This window comes from Sturnira hondurensis, unplaced genomic scaffold (assembly GCF_014824575.4).
Source record: "Sturnira hondurensis isolate 20B ecotype Veracruz unplaced genomic scaffold, ASM1482457v3 Scaffold0003090, whole genome shotgun sequence".
Lineage (NCBI taxonomy): Eukaryota > Metazoa > Chordata > Mammalia > Chiroptera > Phyllostomidae > Sturnira > Sturnira hondurensis.
In genome coordinates this window covers 8,395,445-8,419,460 of record NW_028075721.1, presented here as the reverse complement: position 1 = coordinate 8,419,460, position 24,016 = coordinate 8,395,445, and the positions used below count along the sequence as shown (strand labels likewise).

The 24,016-nt window shown below is 47.0% G+C and overlaps 1 protein-coding gene across 2 annotated transcripts in view; it reads right to left on the bottom strand.

The window, feature by feature from the left end:
* CSNK2A2 (casein kinase 2 alpha 2) overlaps window positions 1-24,016 on the bottom strand; it is a 35,188-nt gene that overhangs the window by 5,161 nt on the left and 6,011 nt on the right. For both annotated transcript variants that reach the window (XR_005065820.1, XM_037041614.1), the window contains exons 3-11: window positions 20,463-20,564; window positions 18,291-18,341; window positions 10,275-10,334; window positions 5,029-5,112; window positions 4,137-4,247; window positions 3,805-3,906; window positions 3,187-3,287; window positions 2,278-2,426; window positions 831-924 (exon numbers count right to left, since the gene is read on the bottom strand). Coding sequence is in view for 1 of the 2 variants with exons in the window: in XM_037041614.1 (XP_036897509.1) it covers window positions 848-924; window positions 2,278-2,426; window positions 3,187-3,287; window positions 3,805-3,906; window positions 4,137-4,247; window positions 5,029-5,112; window positions 10,275-10,334; window positions 18,291-18,341; window positions 20,463-20,564 (837 nt within the window). In the remaining variant the exon portion in view is untranslated. The remainder of the gene's footprint in view (window positions 1-830; window positions 925-2,277; window positions 2,427-3,186; window positions 3,288-3,804; window positions 3,907-4,136; window positions 4,248-5,028; window positions 5,113-10,274; window positions 10,335-18,290; window positions 18,342-20,462; window positions 20,565-24,016) is intronic.

The window sequence follows — 24,016 nt, the reverse complement described above, 5'->3', positions numbered from 1 at the left end:
CACAGTGAGGTTTCCTTACACGGCTGCAAAAAAAAAAATTTTAAAAAGCTACACAAAAAAATAGCCACAAGATTTTACGGTTAGGCAGAATAACAAAGGGTATGGTGAGCTCTAAGATGTGCACTTAGCATCACTTTTGATGAGACAGACGGACCTGTTCACGGCATCAGAAGATGTGAAGTAACCTCCTGTGATGTCTGCTGACATCAAAGGGGACTCGTAGGAGTGGCTGCAGTTCGCTCCCAAATGAATGCACTTAGAAGGAAACTGCAGGGATGAGGTACATTTCCTAGAGAGCTCATGTCATAAAAAAATACATAAAACATGAATTTGTAGAAGAGTTTAAAAAAAATACTGTTACTGTTTCAATGTCTCCTTTTCGTGAATGAGGCTGGTGTGTCGGTACAGACTGACTGCTGACGTGCCGCTACCACGGGGCCTGAACCTCACCCAGGGAAACCCAGCCCACGGTGGGACAGACAGGAAGTCAGACCGGCAGAGCGTGGTGACCCAGCAGGGCAACTCAGCAGCCGCCTCCCGTTAAACAAAGGTGACCTCACAGCAGCTCCGAGCCCCCATCTCCCGTGCGTTCCAGAGGGAGAGGCCCCTCAGGTCCTGAACTATGTGCATTGTCTCGCTCGCTGCCAGAGCGGCAGCTCCCTCTAGACTATTACTGGGGAGTTTGTTTCTTTTTTGACAGACTTTTAGGCCTTTACTCTTCTTTGCGTTTAGAAGGAATGACTAGAATTTCTCTTTATCACACTGCAGTTTTCCTTCAAGATTTGTGTTTGGTTGGTTCGTTTTATTGGCAAGCATCAATGCCGCATTACCCGTCGCTTTCCAGTCTTCATCGGGCTGCCGTGAGACCACTGGAAAGTACAGCATTATCCGCACAGGGCTGGGACTGCTCCTTCACCACGGGGTCTGCAAGACAACGGAGCCAAGTCAGCAGAAGCAGGCTGGTCAGCGTGGGCGAGAATATCTCACCGAATCCAACCCTTCCCCCTTGAGACGGAGAGAGACACTGTGGGAAAGTCAGGGTCGGGAAGGCAAGCCAAGTTACAGACACTGGAAAACGGTCACAGGAATCGCTCTTACACTTCCTGGGAGGGCAAGTTCAACCACTGAGGCTCACGGAAAAGAGCGGCACAGACACACGCACTTCCCACTGCCCTGAATTTCTCCTGGCTTTCTTATGTATGATTTCCCTTAAAGACTGAGCAAAAAGAGCCATTAGAAGGCCTGGCCATTTTAAGCAATAGTAGCTAAGAACGTTTTTAAACAGATGATGTGTGTTCAGAAAAGCAGATAGATCATGAATTGTATATCGTAAACACCAGTGGTCTTAATTCAATCTGACTCAAAGGGTGGGAAGAGCTTGCGGTGCCAGCAACTGGAAGGAGGACACACAGGTGGCACCAATCTGCCGTCCGGATACTGAGGGCGAGACCTCCCACCTGCGCTGCACACTAACGCGGAGGGGCCAGCAGGTCCCAGGCCAGAGAGTGATGTCATCTTCAGGCAAGTTTCAGTTAGTCTCCAGAGGGGAAAGAGGAGAAGGCAAGAGTGCATGTTGGTCTAGCAAGACAGGCTGGAAGTTTCCCTTCGATTCCGACAGTGCGCTGAGACAGGTCATTCACTTAACTCCCTTGTTCTCAGTCTCTCGACTAGGCCAAATCGTCACACTGACCTAACGACCGAAGTGTGAGACATGCTTCATTGGGGGAGGAGGAACCGCGTGCACCCTCAACAATAAGCAACCACATGAACAGAATTCATACACAGCCTCTGAAGTGAGACCAGGAGGTCGGGAATTCAGATAGCATTTGGGTCAGGTCTTCTCATGCTCGCTTTCCTTTCCTCAGCTCCTTGTTCACTGAACTTATTCCCTTCTTTAAAATTATACTATTGGTTACATTATTTTCAACTAATTACCTGCCTTCTGCAGGGGGCGGGAAATCTTTCATTAGATTTCCACATAAGTGTATACATTTGAAAACAAATTTTAGATACTTGCGATCTATCAACTCAGGGCCACCAGGAATGGTCAAAAAGACCAGACTCAGGGGAGCTACAGTGGCGAACAAGCAAATAACTGTTGAAGCTCAGGAAACAGACCTGCCAAGTTGGCTCAACAGTCTAGAACTAATGAGGCCGAATTCCACTGGCATTCCATCCAAAGAAATACCTAGAATTCTCCCGAATGGCCTCTGAGATAAAGAGTGAGAGAATTTCCCTCCAGCCCACGTGGCCCCGAGAAGCTGCCCGGACACGCACAGAAGTACGGGTGCTCCATGGCCTCTTTGGCAGTCAGTCTCTGTTGATGGTCGTATCGCAGAAGTTTGTCCAGAAGGTCTAGGGCCTCGGGGCTGACGAGGTGTCTGTTCTCACTGTGGATGAAGTTTTCCCAGCGTTTCCGTGAATGTCTGAGAGGAGAGGAACGCATTCACTCCGAGATTCACTTCAACAAGAATCCTTGCCCAGTAGGACTAAAACCAACAAAATCTTAGAAAACTGCACTGATTACAAGCTCCTTAAATCTCATTCTTGCTGCGACCTGCCCCGCCCCCTAGCTATGATCACAGTGTCCCCATCAAATAGGACAGCGCTCGGTAACTATCAAGCAGGATCAATTAAATCCTGTCCGTCTGATTTGGATGTAAAAGTTTCAGATGGTCTCCAGTCAGTTCTGGGTGGGGCGTGGAGGTGACCGAGTAATTCTCCTTACTCAGCACTGCAGGCCTTAGAAGCATGGAGCTTCATAAAATGCTGTCAAGTGCTGTTTGAAAATTTTCAACACAACATTTGCTTTTCAACACTCTGTCTGAAATATGCTTTAAAATTTGCTACCTTACAGAAAATCCATTACACGGAACAAGAAAAATTGTCTCTGATTATTCAAAGAATCCACTTCCTAAGATTTCCCATTGAAACAAGCATCTGCTATCACAGAAAGCTTTTTTCTGCAACATCGTAATTTTGTCTTACATTGTATCTCTTAGAAGTAAAACTATGAGAAGATATAGGTAAACAATGCCCAAATATCTCAAAATTAGTTAAGAAATATACATGGGAAAAAGAAGGCCATTTCAAGTTTGATACAATTAGAAAGAAGAAGAGATTTAGAAAGCGATTTTGGCTAAACTTTCCACTTCTGCACTGGGACAAGTACCCCCCCTTACTCACTGTCCCAGGATGTCGTTGAAGTGGGGGTCCAGGTCTATGTGATACTTCTTCAGGTACCCGTACAGTTCGTCCGTGCCCAGAACCTTCGCGATGCGAACGAGCTGCAACACAGAATACACTGACCAAACTGCTGAGCACAGAACTCACTGTGCACCTGCGCAGACGCCGGGAGGAGGCATTAGAACTTCCACGTTACCAAGCCTCCAGGGACCCGACACAGTTGCAGGCCTACAGGAGACAGGCAGCACACCCAAGGGCACGACGTTCACACGAGTGCAGATTTCCACAGGGCCTTTAAAATGATCATGCAACTCACGACAACCATCTTCTAGAAGCTGAGGACTGTGAGGACGTCACAGTCCAATGATTGAAGCCCAGTTTTACTAGACAAGGAGGTGCCCAACCTCACAGGCTCGCTTTGCAGTGGGGTATAAGGTGGCATCGCCTGTCTTTGGGGACCTGCTGACCACAGGCGATGCGGTGAAGCTCTCCCCGTGAAGAGGAGCACGCACGCAGGCACTGAACGGCACTTCGCAGCTCAGGGTCGGCACCCCTCAAGCGACGCGACTCCCCTGGCATCTGCCCCCTGTGGGTATGAGCCAGCTGGCGCCCGCTCACCTGGTCGTAGTTGTCCTGCCCGTGGAAGAAGGGCTCCTTTCGAAAGATCATGCTTGCCAACATACAGCCCAAGCTCCACATGTCCAGGCTATAATCATACATCTGAGGGAGTAAGGACAGACAGTCAGTCAGGGTGTCACACTTTCCTGAGGGGAAGAAAAGGGGACGGCTGAAGCAAATCTGAAGTTGTCATTCTGAGGTGCAACAAAGACTGAATTCTGAATGTATCCAAACTGGCCAAGTAAAAACCAGGAGAGGGAAACCTGGGAAAGCCAAGGAGAAGCCCTAAGGAGACACGAAACAGCCCAGCGGCGCCCCGCTGACCACCTTACCTGGTAGTCCACCAGGAGCTCGGGTCCCTTGAAGTACCTGGAGGCCACGCGGACATTGTACTCCTGAGCAGGGTGGTAGAACTCGGCGAGGCCCCAGTCTATCAACCGCAGCTGCAGACACGACAGAAATCACCGTGTGAAAGGACTGCTGCCACATGCCTGCACTTTAGGACAAGGCCACACCACACTAGATGGGCATTATTTGGACACACAAAAAATGACAGCAAGTGCACTGGCTAGAAACTTCCACATCTGCAACTGTGTGAGATCATTTCTACTGCAGAGAACTCAGAATCTTATTTGCTTTTTCTTTCTTAAAATTTAAAGTATCCCGGCTTATTTATTCTCTTGAGATCTATAGAGCTTATTAAGCTGTTTCCGGGCTCCGTACCACTTACAGGTGTTACCTCCCGCCCTGCATCGTTAATAGCATCGTCATATGCTGTAGTCCCGACACGTGGGGTGAGGACATACGCCCCACTCCACAAGGAGACACTGCTCTAGCTCATACTAGCTGATTCATTTACTCACCCAGCAGGGACAACCAGAACTGGATACTGAAAACAAGAGGGACCCAAGTACACTCGGAAGGCCAGGCGAACTGGCCTGCAGGGTCACTAAGCAGCAGAAACCATCAGCTGCGGTTCCTTCCTTGACGCCTTCCCAAAAACCATGAGCACAACACGTAAGTGCCTCCGGTCGGGCCCGGCCGTCCACTTCCCTTGTGTACTACGCCTCCCCCAAGCAGAAGCCCACAGAGGCCGGGGAGGTAACAGTATCGCAGCCTGCCAAAGAGAGCAGCACGGATCTGCGGCAGCCGCCCCGGCCCCGCCCACGTGTGGGCCTCTGCCTCGCCGTGCGAGGCTGGCCGTGCTGCGGGCTGCAGCGGTACCTTTTTCTGTTGGTGGTCTATCATGACGTTGTGGGGCTTCACGTCCCTGTGCATGATTCCCTTGCTGTGGCAGTAATCCAGGGCCTATTAGAAAGGAAGCACAGGGAAAGTGAGCACACACTCTGCCCCCCTCCAGGCAGTCATGTTCTTGCTTGTGACAGCTTGACTTGAGTCCAGTCCCCCAAGGGGCAGCCTATGAGACGCGAGGCGTGCCGCAGAAGGCACCCCTGCTCCCTGCACACAACGTGGCAGCTGGTAGGAGGGGGGCCATGGAGGGGATGTCAAGGCAACAGTGGAGGTTTTTTAAAAAGGGGGTTAATGATACACCCTTTTGGCACGCCTCCTCACAGCTGGTAGCAATTTATCAGCCACCTGGATTTAGCAACATTAATCTATTGGTCTAGTTTGACATGTTTAAAACCAGATCTGGGAACCTCACTCAAGTCACCTCTCATCGTAGTTCAAACAACATGCAAGAAAGAGTCCACGTGGACGTGAAGAATGACATCCAAATGTACCTTTCAACATGGCTTGTTTCTTAGGTAAGTGTACCACGTGGGTTTCCTAGATTAAGACACAGTCTAACATTAGTATTTCGCTTTAAAACAATCCCTGAGCTGCCCTGGCCTGGTAGCTCGGTTGGTTAGTGTTGTCCCCATACCCCTAGATTGCCAGTTTGATTCCTGGTCAGGGCACATACAAGAGATAACCAACAAAGGCATAAGTGACTGAAGCAACAAATCACTGCTCTTGTGTGTGTGAAATCAATACATTAAAAAAAATGTTTTTAAACAATCCCTAGGCCAGTGGGTCTTTAAGAATTGGTTATATTATTAATCTAAAGGAGGAAACTGCTTCCTTTAAGACAGCTGATATGCAGATACAATTTTTAAGTGTACAAATCACTGATTTTTTACTAACTTTATAGCGCTGTGCAGCAGTCACCACTATCCAGTTTTGGAATTTTCCCATCACCCCAAGGAGTCCCTTAAGCTCACCTGCACGCAAGCCCCACGCCCAAGCACCCTCTACCCCTCCCAACCACTGCTTCGTGACCTGTTGCTACTGTGCACTCGCCATTCCTGGACATTCACGAAATAAAATAACACAACGCACGGCACTCCGTCTTCCCTCACTCAGCGTGTTTGAGACTCATCCACGCTGCTTTTTTCTTGTTGAATAGTACTCCACTGAGAGAATGTACTAGTTGGTAACATTTGGGCTGTTTCTACCTTTTGGCTATTATGAATGTGCTGCTCATGTTCACATCCAAGTCTCTGAGATGGCATGGATTCAAATGTTTTCATTTCTCCTGGGTGGATTCCTAACAAGTGCTAGATGGTATGTAGGTCCACATTAAGCTTTTTAAAAATCTGCCTAATTCCCTTCCAAAGCAGCTGCACCCTTTCACATTCCCACTGGCAGCGCCTGAGCGCTCCAGCCCCCCCGTGTCCACCTCTCACGGCGGCTGCCAAGCGGGTGTGAGGTGGCATCTCACTGCAGTTTTGATTCGTAGCTCCTAATGAACGATCAGGTGGAACATCTTTTCTTTCTTGTGCTTATTCGCCACCCTGTATCTTCTCTCTGCAATGTTCATTCAAATATCTCACCCATTTTTTCATGCGGGTTGTTTTTGTTTCAAATAATTAAAAAATCTGCTCTGAAATCTCCCTTATCTTATACAATGCAACTATTTTCAGAAATTTCAATGTAGGCTGGTTGGCTTATTAAAAAGCCCTTGAAACGTACATGAGTCCTGTAACATACTCCTGAAGCAATAATAATAGCAACCCATAATCTAATGGACTTACTATGGTGCTTGACACTGAGTGATCCTGGTGGAGACATCCATGGGACAAGATTAGAGCTTCTCAGCCTTGGCACAGGTGACATTTTGGGCCAGACAACTCTTCACTGTGGGGGGCTGTCCTCCACCCTATAGGATATTCAGTGGAACCACGGGCCACTACGCACCCGATTACAGTAGCGCCCCTCCAACCGTGACCACCAAAAATAGTTCCAGACAGCCAAACACCTTCGGGGACACAAAGCTGACCTGATTGAGAACCACTGGACTAGACTGGCAAAGGCAGTGCTTAGACATCTTTAGTGGGAAGGAAGACATTAGCCAGAATTATCCCTAGCACCACCCTCCCAGGAATAAGCAAAGTTGCCTTCCCTAGGCACAAAAGAGTATATGTGTCTGATGCTTATATAGGAAGGTCAAGAACAGGCAGAACTACCCTGACTAGTGTGGGTTGAGGGTCATCTGCAAACATAAAGGTCGTCAGTTTGATTCTCGGTCAGGGCAAATGCCTGGGTTGTGCGCCAGGTCCCTGGTTGGGGGCGTGCAAGAGGCAACCTACTGAAGTTTCTCTTGCACAGTGTTTCTAGCCCTTTCTCCCTCCTTCCCTCTCTAAAAATAAATCTTTTTTAAAAGATTTTTTATTTATTTATCTTTAGAGGGGAAGGAAAGGGGAGAGAGAAGTATCAATGTATGGTTGCTTCTCGTGAGTCCCCTGCTGGGAACTGGCCTGCAACCCAGGCATGTGCCCTGACTGGGAATCGAACCTCGATCATGTGGTTTGCAGGCCCACACTCAACCCACTGAGCTACATCAGCCAGAGCTTCTAAAAATAAATCTTAAAAAAATAAAGAACAAGCAGAACTAAACTATGAAGGGAGAAATAAGAATATAATCTTCAGAGGAGGGGATAATGCATAGAAGGGGCACAAGAGCATTGGGGGTATTCATAGTATCTCCCACCAGCCCCGTCCCACAGAATTTCCTGCAATGACAGATATTCTACGTCCGCACTGCCCACATGTCATCAGGCCACTGGGGACTTGAAATGTGAACGGTGCAACTAAGGAACCGAACTTCCAGGTTGACTACCTGTGGCTGCACTAGACAGCACAGTTCTGTTTAGCTGTGGGTACGGGTTTCGCTTACATAAAACCCAAACGCCTGTGGACTTCAGACTCGCTTACTTCACTTACATAGGTTCTACTTCGCACCCGTTTTCTCTGCATTTTGTCCTACAGCAAAGCTGCTGCAGGACCCCATGGCAGCTCGGCGGCAGTGCCTTACAAGACCAGGGCTCCTGAGGACAGAGCTCCCCACCAAGCAACCCCTCCTCGGCCTCACTCTCAGCCTCTCCATTCTCAATGAGCTGCAATACTCCCTCTTCTCCAACCCTGCTTTCCCCACTGAACACTCAACCCGGCCAAGTGTTCCTTTGCTTATTTTGCCTGGTCCTGGCCCCACTGAATTAAGACAACAACACCTGGGATGTGGAAACACCTGATGAAAACAAAGGCTGAACAAACTCAGGAAAGGAAGTAGTTCTCTTGCCAAGGTTCCCGTCAGACTCCCCGTGGAGCTACAGATATGCTTTTAAATTCCTTGGGGAATTCTTTCAGTTTTAAAATCTGGTAGTTTCTGACCACCAAGCACAAAAGACGTTTTTCAAGTCCCACCTGGGTTTCCACGCCTCACTAGCAGCAAGTCGCCCTGACCACCCAGCTGCCGCTCCAGACAACAGAGAGGACGCCTGCCGGACTCAAGCGCCACCTGAATGGCCAGCTGGGGATGGCTCTTCCTGGCCTAAGGACAACCATGCTAGGTCCAACCCCACCTCTGGTGCACTAGCCCACTGCAGAATTGGTAACAGCTCACTTTAAAAGAGTAATCACCTGCGGGGCTTGGACTGCAGCTTGCATGAGTGAACACGAGGCGTCTCTGAAAAGCACCTCCCACTGGCCTGGCCAACAGGCCACGGGCGGGAGTGAGGGGTGGGGGGTGTGGGCAGCATTTCGGTTCTTCCGCCCCGACCCGACCAAGGCCTTCAACTCCCTCCAGGGAGGGCAGGAAGTGGGAGGAATCGAGCTCCCTCGTCTCCCTGAAGTCACTGACAAAAGACCCTCAGCCGTGAGAGCAAACCTTTACTTCCACCACCCTGGCTTTAATGACAGGTGGTTTGTGCAACTGCCTGCAGGAAAACACAGTCACCTCACAAGCCAGTCTTCCAAATCCTGTTCCCTAAAGCTCAGCCCTGACTTGGTCTTTTGTTCCAGCAACTATTCACAATCCCAGCAAAACTCCAATCCTGGCAATTTTCTTCAATGATGCCAACACCTGAATCCCTTCTACAGTCTTTCAGAGCTTCTTAATTTGAGATCTGCACCTCCCCTGAAACTTGAAGTGATACTGTGTATTTACGCACGCATTTCTGGGGTGATTTCACTGCTTTCATTGTATTTGCAGTGATCCATGGCACTAAAAAGTTTGGGAACCACTGGTTTATTCCATTTACAAACCTTTATTTAGAGTTCTTTTTCTAGACAAACTAAAAGAGACCATTTCAATGTTGGGTTAGTCTCTCAGAAGGTCCACCCATCCCCTCTCCCTATGTGTCAAGGTTAACCAGCCAGGGCTGGAGGTTACGCTGTCTCATACAAGGGGATTCCAAGAGATGGCAAGAGAAAGAGAGCCACGAATGTCCGCCATCCCAGTATGCATGTCCCCCTACAACGTGACATCAATGCTCAGCCCATTGAGAGATGGGGTCTACCTCTCACCTTTTGAGTCCAGGCCTGGCCACGTGACCTGCTCTGACCAGCAATTAGCAAACATGACTCAGCAAGGGCTTCAAAAGCACGTACACCCCAGGTTAGCCCTCTCTTGTGGCTGGGAGCCCCAAGATCAGCACAGGGGGTGGCCCGGCTAGCCCCCTGGAGGACGAGACCTCAGCTGTCCCGGCAGCCACCCCGGTTTTGTGAATGAGGCCATCCGGGGCCAGCTTCACCAACTGGCCCCAGTTAACTCATCCCAGACCAAAAGACTCAGCCACCTAACTGATAGAATTATGAGAAATAATACATTATTTTTAAGAAGTCATTAAGTTTGGGTGATTTGTTATGCAGTAAAAACTAGTAAGTATTGATTAAGCAGCCAAAGGACAATCCAAGGGGCCACGAGAGCTCTGAAGGGGGGGTCTGTCTGGGGCAATGTCCCTGGTCCCCTGGCCTTGGCCACCTTTCTCAGGGCCACTGGTGCGTTTCTCTGTGAAGATCCCACAGTGGCGGCCTCCAGGGGAAAAGCTCAAAAAGCAAACTGAAAGGAAAAACCTCACTAAATACTCTGGGTATCAAGAAACATCCCGCTCGAGTTCTTTGTTCTCTCAAACACTTCTCCTTTAATGAAAAAGCCTGAAACAAATTCACTGTTTATGAATGTCACTTACTTTAAGTAGTTCATACATATAAAACCGGATATCAAAGTCTGTCAGGATCTGGTAAAGTTGCTGAAACAGATTTCAGAAAACAGAAGTTTAATTTAGTGTCATTGCATCTTGTCATCCTAAATGCTGCTCATTATTCTCTGTAAACTTAACAACACCTGAGTCACTAAAGAATCCCAAACATTTTACTTCCTGACCTGTAACAAATGAGGACAGAGACTAATATGAAGGTCTAATACTTCAGTATTCAAAAGAGAGGAAAAAAAAAAAGGAAAGGAATTCCAGGGGGGGAAAACATTTATTCCAACCTGGGTCCTTTGGAGACGTGTTTAATGCCCCCGGTTCCAACACCCACAACCGCACTACAGTGGCAGCAGAGTCCCTGGTGTCCAGCTGCACGGCACGCGGGCTGGCCCCATGTAGCACCCCAGCACACTGCAGAGAGCAGGGCCCCCACGACAGAAGAACCCGAGAAACTTCGCTGGCCCATGTGGCAAGCCAGCGGCAAGACGGCCAGTCTGCCCGTGAAAGAAACACGAGGAAACAGAACTGGTACAGCATTCAAAACAGGCAAGAGACGAAAGATCTATGCCCTCACTCTTCCCAAACCAATCCCAGGCTGGAAAAAAAGAACACTTCGCAGGTATTGCTGATGGGAACTGAAGAAGCCAAATGTCTCAGAGGGAAGGAAAAAGGGGGGGTGGGGTGGAATGCTAAAAACTGACACACGAATGAAAGTTTTCATTACTGATAATCCAAAGACCCATCCACTGGGAGACTGTTTTTTTTTTTTTAACTTCAATTTCTAAGAGGTAAAGCAGCGTTTATGAACCCAGGTTCATTAAGACCACGAACTCTTGTCAGAAACTATCCTATTACTTTTGATAATCAATTCCAAGTAAATCTCTTTCCTTGTCAGCACTTCCTATGAAATTAAACAGCACACCTTTATGAAATATATTTTGTTTCTCTATCGCAAGATTCAAGCCATATACAGAAACTCTCTCTAAGGAGCAAGAATGGTGTCTGTGTAAAGTGAAGAGGTGGCGGGGGAGGGGGGGGCACCGCAGCGGGGAGGACAATGGGGACTCAGGGGAATAAAGGGGACTTTTACTGCATATAAAGCATTTTGTATTTCAGATCCATGTAAATAATTACCTGTTCAAAAAATTTTTTAATTTGCTAAAAATCATATTTAACATTTTTTAAGAACACCAGGACTCCTCTCTCTCAAAGGTCCCCCTTTACATTAGAGTGCTTCCCCTCCAGCTTAGCAAGGGTATCTGGTTTCCTCAACCTTGGGCAGGGCTGGCTGAGGACACGGGGGAGTGAAAACATGTACTTCAGCAGTTGCTGCTGGCGCCTGGGGGCGGCTCTCCCTGGAGGCTGACCCGGGAGGGGCTGAAGTGCATGCAGGCACATCGGCACCAACACGTCGCCGCCACCACCACCGCTCGGCAGATTCAACTCCACAACAGCCCAACACCCAAGGTTTTGTTCTCCAACACAACCCCAACCTGTACGTACAGAACCAAGCTGAAGATTACTTTCTGTGTGTGTGTGTTGAATCAGCTCCTGCTCTGAGTTAGGGAGATCACTCCCAGAGACCAGGCCAAGTTGAACCTCAAGTCAGGAAGTAGGCCATGTGAGTGAGAACAGCACGCTCTCACCCTCAGCGGACGAGGGTATGTTACATCCCCGAACACATGTGGGCTATTTCTCTATCTGGACTTTTATCTGTGGAAGGCTTTCTCCTCCTATCAAGCACCTGGGTAATGGTCTAGAAGGGGTGTCCACCTGCAGCCCAGGGTGGCTATGAATGCGGCCCAACACAAAATCAGAAATTTACTTAAAACATTATGAGATTTTTTTGTGATTATGTGTGGCAATGTATATGATGTGTGGCCCAAGACAGCTTCTTCCAGTGTGGCGCAGAGATGCTAAAAGGTTGGACACCCCTGGCCTAAGGCATAAAAATAAATGTCCTTGGACTGCAATATAGGATTCCCAGCTACTCTAATTAGCATCACTTTTACGTGGTACAAAAGTACTAAGTGAACATAGCAGTTAGGTCTGATACGCTCCAAAGTCCTGAAAGACAGGATGATGCTGACTTTTATTTCTCAGGAGCTCTGAGTAGGAAGAGACCAAATGACACCTGTAACATCTTACCACCTGGGCTAATAAATTCAGGACTTGCTAGAGTCCACAGTTTGGCTGCCTCCAACTTTTGGAGCTGTCTCCACTGCAGACCCCAGGGCCCCCCCACTCTGATCAAACAAACCTGGGTTTGCCACCTCCATCACCCCTCTCCAGTATCCCCATCCCCCTGAATCAGGAATACCATGCCCCTGCCCTTGCCCAAAGAGGCAATCCCACCCCCATCCCGATGCCACAGAGCTGAGCTCCCCCCACCCCCCGCCGGTTCCGCAGGACAGGGCAGCAACACGGTCTGCGAGGCAGCACTCCTCACTCGCACGCACTGCGGCAATCCAGGCTGATCAAGGCCCTTTCACACTTTGGGCTGAACAAGACACTGTCTCACTCCGCTCTCATCCCAGAAGGCCTGGGGAAGTGTCCTTGCCTGTTGTGGCATACACACGGGGCGGCAGCCAGTGGCAGGCACTACTCTGGTGGGTCAAGGTCTCTGAACTGTCCCTCCCCTGCCTATGTCAGGCATCTAACACACAAGTGGGTCCAGACACTAAGCCCTCAAGTAGCAGAATGCCGTGCACTTCACACGCCTGCGTGTTCCACACTGGGTACGGTGGTCCTCTCCCTGCACACAGAAGGCAGTTGAAAACTACTTGTCTTTGATGATGTTCTAGTCAACAGAAACAAAATAACAACTGCCTTCCAAAAAACCAGAAGCACTGAAGAGTCCCTGACAAACGAGCAAAGGACACTCCACAAGAACCGAACTTTTTCTCCACTCTTCTTAGCCAGCTACGTGGAGAATATCACTAACCAAACAACTGCAAAACGTTGGCAGGATGTTAGCTTTTCTTACATTTTCATAAAGTAGCTGTCTTATCAAAAACAAAACAAGCCCACGCTTCCCAGCAGATTACAAAGGTGCTGTGGGAGGAACTAGTCGCCAAGCCTAGCTCAGCTCCAAAGTGGCACTGGCACCTCCCTGGAATCGAGTCCTAGAGCCCTACTTGTGTGGGACTGCTCAAAGGGCCCGCGGTGGGGTTTCCTGGGACTTTCACTTGACCTCAGAAAGTCGGAGGAGGAGAATGGGAAAAATGCAATTCCATCAACAGACTCAGAGCCTCCTTAGGCTAGACCCGGCACCCAGAGAGTAAGGCCCCAAGCAGCCTCACTCCCACTGTCCCACACAGACAGGTCCTCAGCCTCCAGTTCTGCGCAGCTGCAGACTCCAGAGACCCATCCCCAAGAGTCGTCATCTGGGAGGACTTCCCACTGTCAGCAGGTCCCCAGCCAGACATGGCAATCGACAGTGACTCTCACCCTGGACAGAGGGTTTGGACATCTCTGACACACACAGCTCAAGCTATGAGCAGAAATCCCAGGGGTCCCCACACGGGGACAGGGAAAAGTGGGGGGAGTGGGACAGACAGTGAGTAAACAATGCTCAACGCAGCAGTCTCCCATTTTGGCACTGTTAGCTCCTAACCCCAAGATCCAGAACAAAACCAAGGTCAACATTTTTAGAAATTAATGAAGTAGAACAAATCACTAGTCAGGACCCGCCCCTATGTGATGTAGAAATTCTCCACAGATCAATACCATCTTCTCCAGATGGAGCATTTGGAATGTCTTACCAATCTCTGAAGTGTCCAAATGACACACTTATGTATATTCATTTCTATTTATACTTTCCAAGGCATAGAAAACTGAGAAGCATGTCTCAACAGAAATTACAATATTTCACCCTGGCTGGTATGGCTCAGTAGTCTGAGTGCTGGCCTGTGAACCAGAGGGTCACCAGTTTGATCCCCAGTCAGGGCACATGCCTGGGTTGTGGGCCAGGTCCCCAGTAGGGGGCGTGAGAGAGGCAACCACACATTGATGTTTCTCTCTCTTTCTCCCTCCCTTCCCTTCTCTAAATATAAATAAATAAAAAAATTTAGCCCTGGCTGGTGTGGCTCAGTAGATTGAGTGCCGGCCTGTGAATCAAAGGGTTGCTGGTTTGATTCCCAGTGAGGGTGCATGCCTGGGTTGCAGGCCTGGTGTCCAGCTGGGAGCACGAGAGGCAACCACATGTTCATGTTTCTCTCCCTTTCTTTCTCTCCCTTCACCTCTCTCTAAAAACAAACAAACAAATATTTTTTAAATCTTAAAAAAAAAAAAGAAATTACAATATTTCTACTTCAAAAAGGCACCTTACCCTCTTTGAGATAATTTGGAGTTTGATAGTTTTCTGTAACTATTCACTTCAACTTTTAGAGACTGGCTTTTCCTATTGATTTTGTCTTTCATTCTAAGTATTACCATGTATCTTTTATTATCACTTTGACATATACCAAGTGTTACAAGTGATAATTTTGAGGAGAAACTGACCAAAACAACCTCTACCATAAAATGAAATATCAAGGGAAAAAATGAGCAAGGCCATGAAAGATACAAACTAAATTAACAAGCTTTATATAAAAACTTGAAATTTATATACTAAATTCCAAATAATCAACATTCTGTTAATCATGTTTCTCTGGACACAGGGCAACCAAATTAGGAATCATTAACAAAACAATTTTTATTTACTTTTTATTTTTTTCAAACTATAAGAGGAAGTTTGCTTTGAAAATCACAGAGGCAGACGAAGTGAGCCATGGAAGAAATGGGCCCAGAACAGCCCTCGGATTTCAGGGGTGAGGGGGGTGAGGGGGGTGAGGGATGAGGGGTGAAGGGTGAATGAGACACACGGTGGGGGGGGAAGGGGCGGGGGGAGGGGCAGGAAAGGCCTGGGCAAGCTCCTGAGAGGGAGAGCGGCAAATTTTTTTTTAAACCATGTGGATCCTGGATCATACATTCACAACTCCAAAATATATTCCCAAACAATTACTGGGAAACTTTTAATGTGGACTGTATACTGTCTGTTACATAGCATCATTGTATAAACATTAAAATTCTTAAGTTTACTAATAGTACTATGGTTCTGAAAGAAAATATCCTACCTAGTTCCAAGGCTAGTGTATTTAGGAGTGAAGTATATCATGGTGTCTGCAACTTGAAGATGACCTCAGCAAAAAGAGAGCTAGAGATGAAAAGGGCAGTGTGGAGGGGATAGGAGAAATAAATGCAAACGTGGCAAAATATTAACTGATAAATCTAGGTGAATAACGTAAGGGTACTGACTGCGAGACTCTCTCCAATTTTCAGTGGGTCTGAAAAGTTTCCAAGCAAAAAGTTTGGGGAGCAGAAACCAAACCCAGAGGTTGGAATTTGTACTTCTACTTTGAACGCAGAATGAGTTCCATAACCATGAAATCAGCTAAAAGGGTGCTTGAGGGCTACAGACTCACCACCACTCCAGACAGGAGGAGACAAGTAAGGCGATGCCACCCCAAGAAGTTACAGGAAAAAAAACAGGAAAAAAAGAATTATGGAAGAAAGAAAATCATACATTAATAAAAGATGGGAGAGGAAACTGAATGAACTAGAAATACAAAAACAACACCTGTGCCCTGACCCATGTGGTGAGCTCGGTTGGTTGGCTGTCCCCCCTGCAAAGAGCAGGGTCGTGGGTTCGATTCCCGGTCAGGACACATGCCTGACTTGTGGATTCGGTTGCACGTATGAGGCAACCGATCAATGTCTCTCTTTCACATAGATGTTTCTGTTCCTCTCTTTCTCCCTCTCTTAATAAATAAAATCTTAAAACACACACACATTAAAAAGGGAGCAAGGGAAAGTCCACATAACACCCCCCTCAGTCCTCCTCCCCTGTGGCGACTAAGACGCCAGCAGCCAGGCCTATGACCTCGGGCCAGGAGCTGACAGTCACTTCTCAGTAACTTCATTACTCCAAAACTGGAGCAGACACTGAGAACCATAACATTTCAGATAAATGGAATAGAGAAGAAAACCAGAAACACTCCAAAAAAGGAATTTGGAAGAAAAACAAAAAAAGCACGAAGGAAAAAACAATGGGGAAAAAGAAACACACTCTCAGTGAGAAAAGAGAAGATATTATGTAAAAACATAAAAGAACAGGATACTCTTTCAAAGGGTACAGAGAGAGGTCTAAGACAGGAAGGCTAGCATCCAAATGAGTTCAAGAAAGTGGGAACAAAGAAAAAAGGGAAGAAAATCAAAGAACATTAAAAGTATTTTTCCAAAACGGAAGGACACGAGTTTCTAGATGGAAAAAGCCCAGGAAGTGTCCACAATGACAGGCGAGCGTGCCCGCTGTGAGACCTCGCCCCGGGAAACTTCAGAGCCTGGGAATGAATGGAGCGCTCACGAGCATTCAGAACAGAGGCCAGACCACGTTAGATGAAGCCAGACGGCTTCAGTGGGGAGAGCAGACCAATCTCTCCAAAATTCTGAGAAAATTACCCATTACAACCCAAGTTCTGTAACTACAGCAAATACGTAATTGGGAGGGTAACAACACAAAGATGTTTCCAGGTAGGCAAGCCTCTAAAAACATTAAATTGCCATGAACCTTTTTAAAAAAGCTTCTGGAGAATGCACGGCATCAAAACATCCCCTTTTTAAGAAGTCAGCATCCTTCTGCATGTTGTTAAATCATCCCATCAGTTTAAGAAACACAGTATGCTGGAGTGAAAGTTTACACATGTGGCTGGATAGTCGGAAACTCATGAGGAAGCAGAGGCACTTAAAACTGAGGGATTTCCCTGTGAAGTTCCACGAAGACTGCCATTGGAAGTCTTATATGAGGAAACTGTTTGGTTCATAGAGCCCGTCTATTTCTTAAGAAACACACACACGCACACGCCCCTTGAAAAACCAGGTCACTGATAGCAAAAGTGAGGTCAGTGCATACACCAGCACAGTATTTCCCAGTGAAGCGCTACTATGCTTGTTAATGAAAAAATCGACACCCCACTTTTTTGAGTTCCCTGTTGGGTTAACAAGGAAATCTGTTACATATAGGGAATGCACACTGTATGTGAAACTTGCTTACTGTTTTACAAGTCATAATACCCTCTCTTTAGCTTATTTTTCACTAATTAGCCTTATAGAAGTTTTCCAGTGATTATCAAAGAAAAATGAACTGTGAGAACAAGGTTCTTCTATTTCCTCCCACAAGTGTCACTCCCAATACCAGCACATTTTTAACTGTGACCCGGTTTCGTCCCCAACTTCCACTGCAACTAAATCACAAGCCAAAGCCGTCATCACCCAAAGGTTCTCTAAATGCCCCTAAAAATCCATACCACTTTTGATTTAAATTTTTTTTTCTTCGTATATTGGTTTTCATATTATGCTCTACTATGTCCACATGCCTGGCTGCCAAACCTTATTACAAGTTAAGGTTGCAAAACAAATTCATGAAATCCAGCTTAAAACTGTGCTTCTAAGAAGGACATTTCAAAGTCTAAATTAACACACATCACAAACGTAAGAAATTAAGTAACCCAGGGCAGGGCTTTTCTGTGAGTGTCATCTGCCCAGTACACAGTGTGCACGAAGACACACTACCCAAGGGTCTGAACCCCATGTGTTGCTGCTTCTCACAGGAGCCCTGAGCCTGTCCATCACTTCCTATCAGCTATGCAGGAGCCCAAGACAATCCAGGTTAACATCTACCTAAATCTGCTGTCTACAACAGGGGTGTTACAGCTGCGGCATGCAGCTGGGACCCAGCCCAGCAGCTATTCCCAGAGGAAGCAAAGCAAAGGGTGCTGAGTAACTAGGCCAAATGCAAGAACCCGGCCCCCTTTCTGAACCCTGTACTCATGCTAGAAGAAGTCCAGTTTGTTACCTCCCTCTCTCCCCAATGACCCTTCTGCCGCCCTGTGCTCCAGAGTATCAACTGCCACCGCCCCCCACGAGCCCCCCTACCAGAAAGAAGCATATACGCACCTTAAAATCTGTATTATTGATATATTCGAATACCAAAGCTGGTGTCTTTGACTGCAAGAGAGAATACGAATGCTTAGTAAGTACTCAAACAATAAACATAATTTGCTTCTGTTGCACTGGCCCATCCTTAGATCCCACTCAGACGAAAAAGATTCATCTACCAGGGAGAGACTAGTAAGAAAGTATCCTCTTGAAACTTTATGTCTGGAATTTGCTTCAAAATAGCAGGACGTGGGAAATTAGGGTGGGGCTCCAATGGACCGATGAAGTGGCCACATGCTGGCCAAGTGCTGTGTGCAGGCAGGTTCGTTATACCACTCACTTCATTTCCAATAAAGAGTTTTTTGGTGTTTTTTCTTTTAAAAAAGGAGATGTGTTCTCTGACCAACCTGTCCAGCAGGCCTGCCACATTGTGTGAAGCTTTAGACTCTGCGAGGATCCAGTTTGCCAAACACAACACAAGTCTTTCCAGGGTCCGGAAGGAAAACAGCTACAGTTATCAGCAAGCCATGTGGGATCACCTCCTTGGCTGGCGACCATTAGAGATGTGTTCCCCCAAATCATATATAATCAAGTATTTTTAAAGCAATATAATCTTTAATGCAATGAGTACAAAACAGTATTTCCTTGGTATAAAACACAGATTTTCAAACGACAAGTTTACCTAAATGAGGTAGAAGAATGTTTGATTCTTCAACCTGCCTTATTGGCAGTGATAAGCTGTCAAAATCGGGAGAAGAGCAGAGGCTTAAAAGCATTCTGGAAAGGAGAAAACAGCATCTCGGAGAGCTCTATGTATGACTGAGAAGTTCTGCTGAAGGACGCAGAGGAAGTCACCTAGGCTGCTGGCCACAGTGTGCACGCGCAGGGCTCTGCCAGGCCCAAGCGCGCCCCCGCTGGAGGGTTTCATCAAGACCTCCAGCGCTCCCTGCAGGCTGGGAGGAAGTGTGTTCCTCTCTAAGCCAGGGAATGAGGGTTCCCTGTTGGTTTCATCCACTTCAATTCACTTGTTACATATTGTGTAACAGGCACACACTCCTTAAGTAGTAAGTTACAAAAAACAGAAAGGCAGCCATCACTAAGTTCTATGTCACTGCAAAATCAATCTGGTCAGATCAGACTGGGATATGGTTTTAACGCCAATTAGACAGCATCTGAGAATACAACTATCCTCTCTCAGTCTTTTCAGGGACCAAATTAAAAAACTTTTCCTTATTCTTCAGTTCCAATCTTGGGCCAGTCAGTTACCCTCTTGTAGACTGGTTTCTGTACCTGTACAACGTGGCGACGCAGACAGTGACAGCGCCTGCCCCCTGGCCTGTTGTGAGGGTTAAATGAAACGACACCGCTCCACACTCGGGACAGGGACAGTGCCCAGCACACAGTCCGTGCCCAGTGCACATCGGCTACACTATCATGAGGACGTCTTTAGCAGATGGATACAAAGACCCCCTTCTTAAATGCACAAAAGCTATCATGGAGAGAGCAGGGACATATTTGAGGTACAGCAGGCAAAGAACAGAAAAGGGACAGAAAGTGGTATAAAAGTGATATGAAAAAGCCTCAGTTAATCATAAACACTTAAGGTTAAGTTACTCCCAGGAAGAGAAAAAAATTAAGCAGCGTCACTAAAGTGGCTACAAATTAAGCATTTTAGCAAAAAACATTTCGGCAGTCTTTGCATATGCCACGTGAACCCTGATGGTGGACGTGGAATTAAACTCCAGCAGGAGAAGCCGAGAACTCGCTTCCCAAAGGGCCGGTGGGCCTGTGACCTGGTGGGTGCCCCCCACCGGTGTCCTCTGGTAAACCCAAGTCTTGGGTGTGAGGTAAAACAGTGCTAACTGGGAGTAACAGGCTTACAGACTGGGAGGAAAGCAGGGCCTTAAGGAGGGCGCTCAGCAAGTGCATATGTGAGCTGAATCCAAATAATGAGGTAATAAAGCTGGAACGGGGATTTGTCCACATAATGGACACTTTTAGGTCCTACGGGACGGGTGGTGGCTATTTTCTCACTGGGCCACCATGGTTTTTTGTTTTTCAAAATCATTCAGTAGGAAAGACCAACACAATCATCCTTACTATGCAATATGTCTCCTTATATTAGGTTCTGTGTGTCATACACACACACACACACACACACACACACTCCCCCAACCATCAGGCACCTACCACAGGGTCCTTCACAGTGTCAATCAGCTTAATGATATTCGTTCCACCACGAAGGTTCTCCAGAATCTTAACCTCCCGTTTTATCTTCTTTTTCTTCACTGGCTTAAATACACAAGAGTAATCAGAGTAAGACTCCCTTTGAAATTTATACATAAAACTTTAAAACAATGTTAGCTAATCCAATGACTATTGCACTACCTTGTACACTGTGTTATGTTAAAGAGCATGTCTAAATCAGAAGAGAAAAAAAGTCCAGATAAATGGGTCCATCCATAAGAACTTACAAGATTCAGTTAAATAATTTACAGACTTATAGCTTATGTGTCAGATCTTAAAGTAGGGCACTTAAAAAAATTTTGAACACCCATGTCATACTTTAAAAATAAAATGCTCACTGGGTAACGGCCAAGTGGAAAATGTTACAGCTCCGAACAGCTGTATCCATGCGCCCGCAGACGGAAAAACTTCCACAAAATGGTGAGACACCTGCTCTTCCAATGAGTTACATGTAATTTTGTCTTTCAGGAGTGAAGACCAGTTCACTGACATCAAGTTACAAACTTGTTTCCCAGCTGCTGGCTCCCATTTCCTGCCACCACTCCCATTTCCTTAATATCTAGAATCTGAAATGAGCACAGAGCCAGTGCAACTCCCCAACAGACCCCACTCCCAAAGAAAGAGGTAGCGGATCAGCAAAGAAGGCAGCAGACCGACCACTCATCAGCAGTGACTGCAAACCTCGGTTACCTGCTACCCTGTCAAACTGCTCAATACAGAAATTAAAGACCTTGATCAGAAACACTAGTACTACACGTGCTATTTCTTAAGTGGCCCAGAGCCTGAAGCACGCACACCACAATCAGCAGTGTTTTATAAAGCACCTAGCATGCTTCTGGCACACAGTGAGCACCTATAAACGTCAAATTCATTATTTTCCAGTTTGTAGTCAGTGGTGAGTCTTACTTCATCTTCACAAATCCCCATGTACAGATTCAGCTGAGACAAGCTGTCTGCCCAAGGGCCCCCCACCGCCACCAGTAGAGAGTGAGGGTGGGAATCACGTCTAGACGGCCTGACTGCAGGTCTCACCAGCAGCCACTGTGCTTTCATTTCCCGAGCATAGCCACATAACCAACATAATGAAGGAAAAGGAATATTCCATCACTGAGACACCATTATAGCGAAATAGCACAGAAAGAGGGGCCAGTGATCTGCCATGAAACAAGACTTTAAAAGCCCGTGTGTGTGTGTGTGTGTGTGTGTGTTGGTAGGGTGGGGGTGGTAGTGGTGGTGGCGGCGACAATGGAGTCAATGGCATCGATGGTAGGGGAAATGACTTACACATACGCCAGAGAAACCTTCAGCTGCTGTTGGTCACTAAGCCACACCTCTGAACACACAACAGAACGGAGGGAGAAGATCAATGAGACACAGCAGCCCCGTCACCTATCAACGGGGGCTCCACTGAGAGACGGGAACCTAGCTGCAGTCTTCCACGCCATCCGCCAATGGTCATGCCTGATCCACCTCGTCAGGGCTCCCAGCAGAGAAGGTGTGGCAGCTGTGTCCCTTCCCCGTCTCCACTCAGCAGTCTTCTCCTTATTCTCTCTCTCATGATTAGGGAGGCTCGGCACTTTGGGGGAACGCGGTGCTCAAACATGGAGCCAGAGAAGGACATACTACAAAACAAGGAGCCCGCAAGCTTCAAAAATGTCAGCGTCAGGAAACACACCAACTCAACAACTGCTCTGTTTTGCATTAGAAGGACAACTCATCGTGACACGTGACCTGGGATTTTCTTTGATATAAAGAACATTATGAGGACAACTCGCACACGCAAAAGGGAACTACAGATCAGCTAAAAGAGTCACATCAAATGTCATTTCTGATTTTTGATCCTGACACTGTGGGTTATGTCAGAAACTGTCCTTGTTCTTAGGAAATACACACTGAAGTAGGGATGACTGCAAATTTACTCTCAGGCACTTCAAAAAAAAAGATAAGTAAACCAGATACAAAGACATGTGTGTGCATCTATGTGAAAGAAAACTAGAGAGGATAAAGCAACGTTAACATTTGAGAAATGTGGGTAAGAGATACATGGGGATTCTTGCAGCTTTCTGTAAGTCAAAAATTATGTCGAAAAGTTCAAAGAGAAATAAAAGCTGGCCATCACATCTATAAATTCAGCCAATGCTACCGGTATATTCAATGTAAGAAATTCTCGATTTGTCGCCCAGTCCGGGAAATCAATTACAGATCCGTGGGGTGGTAACAGAGAAAAACACACAACCAACCAGCCACAGGCAGGAGGCAGTTCACACCGAAAGCCCACTTCTCTTCCTGTGCATTATACGGGGTGGACCATCAAACTGGTTGCTTCTGTAACAGTGTCACATACAAAGCTTTGTTCTGTATCCTGTCACTCAGCGACAGGTCAGACAGGTACACTGTTTCTGGGCAACCCAGTGAGGATGAAGACATCTTTCGTTACGTCTAAAGGTAACTTACAGACCAAGTGAACGTATTTTGCTGCTCAAATATTACCGGTTCGCTAATTCCCAAACCAGAGATTGGGGATAGAGGGGGGAACGAAGTGGCACAATGCAGTCAGACGGCAGCTGGAGTCCTACCACGGTGGCAACAGACCAAGAGACTGTAAACAAGCAGGGTGACCGACAGCCCACGACATGCCCCTACTCCCCGTGGGAACCAGACTGCAGGGGACGCCCTTTATTCAGCCTCAGCTCACTCCTCCTGAGCCTGCGAGAAGCTTCAGAAGCTACAAAACCAACGCGTTCCAGGGAGGGAAAGGGACCGACTGCCCACGCAGAACTGAAGGGAGAAAGTTAGGGTGCGTAAGGCAGGCCCCTTGCACCCTAGGGAAAACGGATCGTGGATTTCACAGAAACCAGGATGCTCTGACTCTGCGGGCCAGTGTGCACACTCACTCACCACCGTAACAGAAGTGGAGAAAATACACACATTCTTGTAGCAATCTCATCACTGCATTTCATCACAGGCCAAAAAAAGTCTCTCCCATTAATGTTCACTTATTACAATTCAGACATTATCTGTTTAAAAGATTCTAACTGAATCAGCCTACATATTTTCCAAACAAAAAACAAAAAAAAATTAATCACAGTCTAGTAGAGAAAATGGCAAATATCTTTCAGATTGTACTTATTTATTTTCAGAGAGAGGGGAAGGGAGGGAAACCTCAATTGGTTGCCTCCCACACACACCTGACCAGGGACCAAACCAGCAACCAGCAACCAGCATGTGCCCTGACAAGAGAATCGAACTGGTGACCTTTCGTTTTGAGGAATGACAGACACCCGACACTGCTCAGGGCAATGGCAAATAGCTTTAAAAAAGAAATTAAACCAAGTGTTTTTAAAAAGTATTAAACCAAGTTTCAAAATAAATAAAATTTGGCACACACCTAAGAGAGAATGTGTAAAGGAAAAAACTTATTTAAAATTTTCTGTGCGTGACCTCTGGAAAGGAATGGAGGGAGGAAGGGAGGGCCTTCTCAAAGGTTTCTGCCCACA